The sequence below is a fragment of the Anomalospiza imberbis genome, chromosome 5, assembly GCF_031753505.1.
Source record: "Anomalospiza imberbis isolate Cuckoo-Finch-1a 21T00152 chromosome 5, ASM3175350v1, whole genome shotgun sequence".
Lineage (NCBI taxonomy): Eukaryota > Metazoa > Chordata > Aves > Passeriformes > Viduidae > Anomalospiza > Anomalospiza imberbis.
Window position 1 is genome coordinate 21,441,412 of NC_089685.1, and position 7,435 is coordinate 21,448,846.

At 40.8% G+C, this 7,435-nt stretch overlaps 1 protein-coding gene across 1 annotated transcript; it reads right to left on the bottom strand.

Moving 5' to 3' along the window:
• Nucleotides 1–1,146: 1,146 nt before the first annotated feature.
• On the bottom strand, nt 1,147–7,435 carry LMOD2 (leiomodin 2). The gene is made up of 3 exons (XM_068189846.1): nt 7,024–7,435; nt 1,922–3,247; nt 1,147–1,573 (listed from the first exon to the last, which is right to left on the bottom strand). The coding sequence occupies exons 1-3, from the start codon at nt 7,294–7,296 to the stop codon at nt 1,547–1,549; spliced, it is 1,626 nt and encodes a 541-aa protein (XP_068045947.1). The 5' UTR covers nt 7,297–7,435; the 3' UTR covers nt 1,147–1,546.

Sequence of the window (7,435 nt, forward strand, 5' to 3'; positions counted from 1 at the left end):
CAGGTAAAGACCAATCATACTGTAATACTGGATCTAGAAATACTCATGAGTAGTTGTGATCCTGAACAAGAAGAAAATTGTTGCAAAGTGTTTCAGTTAGTTATAAATTGCTTTTGGTACATTTTGGTCAATAAATACAAAAGAAAGGTGTCTTCACTGTTTTCTTGCCATGGCAGTAACATTTCTGACAATTAATTCAAAGACCCCCCCTCTCCATTAGGCTTAATTTCCCTCCAGTAATTTGTTCCTATTTCTGGGAAAATCTGTCTCATTAATATTTGTAGGTACAAGCTTACCCATGTTTTTTCAGTACCACTGCTGGGTAACCCTAAGTAATTCTCTTTGATGTGGCTTTATAGAAAAGAAATACTAATTCTGTTATTTATAGTTGCAATGAGTAAACTAATTAACACTTAGTAGTGCTTCTGGACATATCTCTCTTCTTGCCTTTCAACATTTTGGCCACTACTCAGTTTTCTTCATGTTATCACTGCCTTCACACTAGCTGAAGCACCCAGAACCATAACTAATTTGACAGAGGGAGATGTCTAGTGCTACATGAAGAAGGGCTATTCGTGTCATTGCCTGTGATGTGATATCTCCAGTTGTGCATCTCCAAGGGACGTTGGCTCTGCTTCCACTGTATCATATTGACAGTTCACACCCTGCTTGTTGTTCAACTGATACCAGAGGAAAGCCTTTTTCCACCTGGTTGGTGGGCTGCTTTTCAAGTTTCTCTGTCTGCACTGGGGTTAGTTCTGATTACAGACAGGACTAGTACTGAAGGGATCTCTCTTGAATAACTCTGCTGCATCCTTAAAATATTGACATTAACTATCAGCCTGTAAGTCAAGGAGAACTACGGCTCTGTTCATCCTCCAGTTGTTTAGGCCAAGGTTCAGGACCTGGTGTGCCATACTGGTGACCTGACACAACCCATAGCTTAGTTTTAATGGCCTTATAAACTGTTTTTTCCAATACAAATATAAAACTGCACTAACATATAGACTCAGGTACTGTCCTCCACATATGCTCAGGTGCAGTTGAGAAAGATCTCAGGTTCTTTCCCAGGAGACTTCCCCAGTGCTCATGAATTTGATGCAAGCATCTGGTGGGTTTTCACTCACAGAAAGCCAGGACCATGCATCTGCATGAAAGCTTCAAACCACATTTATTGTAAATTCATGGAAAAAAGAAAAAGAAGAAACCACAGGCTGGTAAACTATTACATCTCAGTGTAAAGAACTTGTCCAGTTATGTGCAATCAGATATTGACAAGAATATCTAAATAAGCAACAACTTCTCAATATAAATCTCATTAAATAAAAAAGAAAATTATTTCCATATTTACAGATTACAATGCAAACAGATCCTTTAAAGCATTATTTTGTATTTAGCAGGTTTATTTCTTTGAAATAAAAGAGAAATGGCTTGAATCTAAGAGTGTACTTTGGAAGCAGCTTTCTAGACAGTCTATGTTACCACCAGTGAAAGGACAAGCAGCCTCCCCTCGAACACTGCTCTGCTTTTGCTGCAATCCAGGCTTTCACCGAAGCGCTTCTGGTACCTCCACCTATGAAACAGGGAAGAGAAAAGCAGTCATTACATTTCCTACAGTCTAGATGACAAAATACCTGAAATTCCTGCCAGATATACACCACCAAGAGCTCTGTGCTACACATCATCTCCCATAACAAGACTGAGCCTGGGAAAGTACCCCACTTTCTGTCAAAATCACAGCCAGACAGAAATCACTGTGTTGAGAAAAGCCTAATCAGAGGGAAGCCTCCTCCCAAGTGCTTTATTATGCTCACATTTCTAAGATTTTTTTTTTTTTTAACTAAACGTGTGTACTAAAATTAACTGAGCTTGTGCTATATTTGGACCACAATCAGTTACTGAACTAGGATCTCTTACTTACCCGCCTTAATTGCTTTATGCTGCTTGCCCGAATTGCTTCCATAAGGTTGTCATGGAGAGACCTTTGTGGGGTGGATGGCCGGGTGGAGGGTTGTGAACCTTCCTCTGATTTTCTGTCTGAGACTGATTTTAAAGAATCTTTAATTTCTTTTAATATGCTGTTCTCATTTTTTCTGCTTTTTTTGCCTTTTTTCTTTTTCTGTCCATTATGTAAGGCTTTTTTTGAGCTTTCTTGCTGTTTGATGACTTCAGCTATATTCCTGGTAGGTGCCTTCTTCTCTGGAATAACCGGAGGAGGGGGAGGAGGAGGGGGAGGTGGGGGCGAGGGGGGAAGGGGAGGTGGGGGTGCAGGTGCTGAAGGCTGACATTTCACTGGCAGTGCTTTCTTAGGGAGCTTTGGGGAAGACCATGGTGAGCTTTTAGGCGACACATAAGGTGAGGACCGAGGTGTCCCCTTCTGCAAAACTTTGGTCTTTGGACTGATAGCTCCATCACAACCTGACTCTTGTTGCCGCTGCTCCTGCATACGCTTTTGCCTTTGTTTATCCATATTTCTTGTCAGGATACTTGTCATGCTCATTCTTGGGCCAGCAAGGTCAAAGTGGTACCCCAGCTTTACCAGAGTGGTGTTCTCTTTCAACAGTTTGACTATGTCCATTTCCACTTGGCTGCCCATGATGTGCCTTTGATTGTGGAACCGCAGTTCTGTTAGAACCTTGTTATGCTGCAAAGCTCTCATGATGGCCAGCACGCCTTTGCCTGTGATAAAATTTGACTCAATATTCAGACTAGTTATATGCTGATTAACCTTTAACATACCAGCAATAGCTATTGCCACGTTGTCATCAGCATGGGTGTTAGCCAAGCTGAATGACTTAACCACTGTGTTGTCCCTCAGGGCTTGAGAAAATTGTATAAGCATCTGTGAAGTGATGTTTTCAATGTTGTTCAGATTGACCTCTGTGGTGTCAGGGTCGTTGCTCCTAACTTTTTCCAAAGCATCTTCAATAACTGTTGGATTTCCACAAGGGTGGATGGCACTGCTTTTTAAGCTCCGACTATCACTGTCTTTTCCATCATGGCCATTGAGGAAGCTTTCATTGTCCTTTGCACCATTACACTTTTTGTGTCTGACGTGGTCAGAATGCCTACCAGCTGCAGCATTTTGCTCTTCCTCATTCTCATCATCACTCTCATCTTCATCTTCATCTTCCTCTTCTTCTTCATCATCCTCTTCAGTATATGCCTCCTCAGACACTTCACTATTGCTTCCCGTGAAACATTCTTCTTGAAGTTCTTCTGAATTGTCCTCTTCTTGCTCAGAATCCTGAACAGGAATGTACGTGTGGGTGTTAAACATGATTGAAGTAATGTAACTGCTGCCTTTTAGCACAGGAAAAATTATACTGACACTATATAAATTAACATTGAAAGCTAAAAACAAACAGATACAGTTAGGAGAACAGAAAATGTTTCAACTAACACCTTTTCAACATTATTTCTTCTACATTCTTTAGAAAATGCTTAGCATAAATTGCAAACACTTTACCAATGTCAGTGATTTCTGTGAAGAGAAAACTTGATACAAGGTATTATAACATATACATACTTCAGGTTTTCTATGTGTTGGCATGTCTACAAGGGGATATAATTTGGATCCTTGACAGCAGAAACATAAGACAACAATTTCAGAATGAACATGAGCAACAAGCTTCTTCATTTCATGACGATTAGACATCTCAGACTCCCTTGCATATGTTAGTATGTCTAAAAAATTAATGGTTGCCATGCATTAAAATACAAATAGTGTCTGCACGTGTAGCCTTGTATACCAGCATGCAAAACTGTACAGAATTACAGAAGTCATGTCAAAAATACTTTGGATGTACTGCATGGGCTGCACATACTAATAAATTATTTGTGAAGAAAGGACTGAAATGCATTCCCACAGGGAAGATGTAACTACATGTCAATAACCCCTGAATTTCTCTGTGTTTGTCAGGAGCTAAGCTGGTGCTCACCGCCAGCTGTCACAGGTCAGCCGCCATACTGTAAATTGTTATAACTCATTGTCTACAGAGCAAATGCACTGTTTTTCTGAAACACAAGGTTCTTTTTGTGTGTTTTGGTGAGTACCAGGAAGGAAAATTTGGAACCATGCCCCAAAGCTCTGCTTGCTGCCTTTAGCAATTATAGTGGCAAAAGAGAACTCTATGCAGAGGAGCAGGAAAATGTCTTCACCCCAGGAAAGCCTCACTCTCCCCATGGAGGGCTCCAGTTGTGCAATGGGGATCTATGGGGTGTGACAGAACCCAGAATCTACAACCAACCTTAAACCTCTTGCTCAAAAGGTCTTCCCATGTCATGTTTTGTCTACTGGAAAAACTATAGGTATGCATTTTTCTTTACAATTGTAAATGTTCATAAAACTTCGGATGAATTATAATTGCTCTGTATGCAGTACTTTAGCAGTACTTGTGTTTTAATTTCTGTAAAATACTAGATTGTATTTTCCAAAGCGAGTACACTCTGAAGAGACACAGCGATTCTGTTTCTGGAAAAAAAAAGTGTTACTAATAGGACAGCCTATTTTTAGACAATCTGTGCAGTTTTAGGTTTGCTTAGTTATCCGGCTCTGAAAATACAGAACTGTTAAAATGCAGGGCACTGCTTCTCAGTTTTCAGCAGAATTCTGTGCTGGGAAACATGCAAAAAAGATGCTAATTGTAATGTTTGCAGAACTGTGACTCTTAATGAAACAGGACATTGCGTTGTTCTGCCTGATGCTCCTGAGCATTCAGTACCTGTGTGTCTTGCAGGGTCTGACTGCATTGTCCTGGACACAGAGATCTTGTAGCACCCAGCCCTATTGCTTCTCCTGCAGCAAGGCTCTTATGCTGAGAGATACTGTGCTACCTATAGGTTTATTATGGGATTAAGATTTATATCTGTATCTTCTATATATGTGTAGGGCTTTAAGACCTGAAAACACCAGGTATCCAAAACCCTGTCTTCATGGCTTTGGTTTTTTATCTGAAGGAATATATAATACAGATGAGCAGAAGGAGGTGCCTTTAAATTCACTTTTGATATGTTTAGCAATGTTAAATTAATAAAAACCTACTTTTTTTTTGAGTGGCATTTCTGAGGTCAAAGGGTTGCCTGTCATGTACATTGTCTGGTGTCATAATAATCTGCGTGATAATTTTGGAATTGAATACGGAGACATATTCTTACTGTAGCAGCACTGTGGCACAGGACTGCTGCAGGCAACCTGTAGGGCTTCACCTTACTTTGTGGGAGTAATATGATGAAAAGTTAGGACTAAGAGAATCAATGCAGAGGTAAATATCTGGGGAGGACAAGTTATTCACCCTAAATGGCTATCTGCAAGTTGTTTGCCTTTTGGACCAGCTGATCTGTCACCACCAACTATAGAAGGAGCATGAATAACCATCTTAGATAAAGGTGCATAATTTCCAGACAGTTGAAAGCAAGAAGAAAATGGTTTTCAAGGACCTTTCTCACTGCCATCAGTGAAGACAGTCTTTGTGACCCTATATCAGCATTTCAACATGCATTTTGGAAGTTTTGTTCTCAGATCAAAAAGTATAGTCTTTTGTCAGGACTTGGAGGTTTAGCCAGTACCCATCATTAATGCTGTATATACATGGAAAAAGGAAAAAAAATAAAAAGAAAGATCCTGCGATTGTATAAGATACTGAACTAGACCTGTTCAGCAGGTTTTTTAGAAGCGCCCAGGTTTCGAGTTCCAGGCTAAGCTGGAAATAAACATTAATCTTGCCATTTACTCTCTAGGACTGACAAACAGGGAGTGAAGTCGACGTCTGCAAGCTGATACTAATGGTCTGATGACAGCTACTGGTCTGTGCTCTTGCCTGCAAAGACCTTATACCACCATTCACAAGCAAGAAAAAATACTTAAATGTAAAAACATCCTAGATATTGCAGGGTAATTTAATCTATCTGACTTTCTTCTAGGAAGATATTTTATCTAATGTATAAATTGAAATTATTTCCTTGCAAATGAAATAAGCTTCTACATCAAGGCTGTCAGAGGTTCTGAGTTCAGTTTTGCTGTCTTTGCCTTTGTTGTATTACTTTCTGCTTAAACATGGGAAAATGTGTCCCTATAAACACAGTAAAAGCTTGGTATGAAGCAGTGCTTAAAAATCCCAAAGTCCCCACTTTGCTTTGAAAGTACATGGAGCCATCATGAAAACAGAAGTTGCTTTTTGGTTGGGCTCAGTCTCACATACACTTTTAGCAAGAATTAGGAGTGCCAACGTGGACATCAGCTGAGTCTGAGAGTGCTCACTGCTTGCCAAGACTCAGCCCTTCACTCCTGCCCAGCTGTACTGTTCGTTTGCAGTTCAGGAAATGGCTTTTATTACTAACATTTTTATTTTGGGGGATGAGTTGCCTGACAAACACTATTGGTTGTTTTTTTCTTGGGAATGCAGTTAAATGGTTTGACTGATGACTCTATCCCAGGCCACTTTTTAAATAATGTACAGCTGCCGTTTGACTACAGTTGCCAGAAGACTCCTGAACCATGCCAAGGATCCTCAGCAGGAACAAAGCAACACAAGCTGCTGACTGCAACACAAGCTGCTTTCTTCCAGCGAGCACAAAGCCTGGCATCTGCTTACTCAACTTCTGACATAACATGTATTCAAAATTATCTTCCTTACATGTTTCTCAGCAGTCAATACTGGCTGGTTTTTAAGGAAAGGCATTTTGTGTAGCTTTCTTAAAAAGTCAAATGCTATCCAAAAGCCCACATCTCTACCTATTAGTAATTTCTAACATGCCCTTTTTTTTTTTCCTATTTTAATCACTAATGACAGTTTTTATGGCACTTTCTTCTGTTCTGAACAGAGCACTTAAGGCACCTCCAGAGAGAGCAAATGCTCTCTGAACCAATACTCAGCACTTTAGCAGGGGCACAGAGGTATGGCCAACAATGTTCTTAAAAATGCTACAAGAAACTGGAAAGAAATTAAATCAGTGAGTGAGATCATGCCAATGCAGAATAAAACCAAATGCCTATAGGAAACAGCAAATGCCTCAGCATCTTACCTTCTCGCATGCACCCAACCTCTCTTTTTCTAGGAGTTTCTTGGTCTCCCTCTCCCAGTAGGCCATCAGGGCTTCCCTGCTGAAAGTCCCTGTTGGTGTTTTCTCCGTCAGGCTCTTCTGCCGCTGTCCCACTGGAAGGTTACGGTCGGGCTCTATGTCCTCTAGCTCCCGCTCCAGCTCCTTCAGCTCCTCTTCAGTGAGAGAAGCGAGGAGCTCATCTTCATCAATGTCTTCATATTTACTCAGCTCTCTTCTGTACCCAAAGGTAGACATGGTCCTGCTTGGTCAGGCTGGCACAAAGCTACAGTGACCAGGCATTCAAGAAGGCTGAAGCAAGCAGGCTGTGTCTCGTGCGGTCAGCAACTGTTTCCCTGCATAGCCAGAGGCACCCTTTTAAGAGAAATCATCGGGG

Bases quoted from the DNA above. Each gene is read 5' to 3' on its own strand.
- LMOD2 (XM_068189846.1), bottom strand. From the start codon at position 7,296: ATGTCTACCTTTGGGTACAGAAGAGAGCTGAGTAAATATGAAGACATT. The intron at 3,248-7,023 runs GTAAGATGCTGA...ATTCCTGTTCAG, and splicing joins GGTTGGGTGCATGCGAGAAG to GATTCTGAGCAAGAAGAGGA. The intron at 1,574-1,921 runs GTAAGTAAGAGA...CCTGTTTCATAG, and splicing joins GCATAAAGCAATTAAGGCGG to GTGGAGGTACCAGAAGCGCT.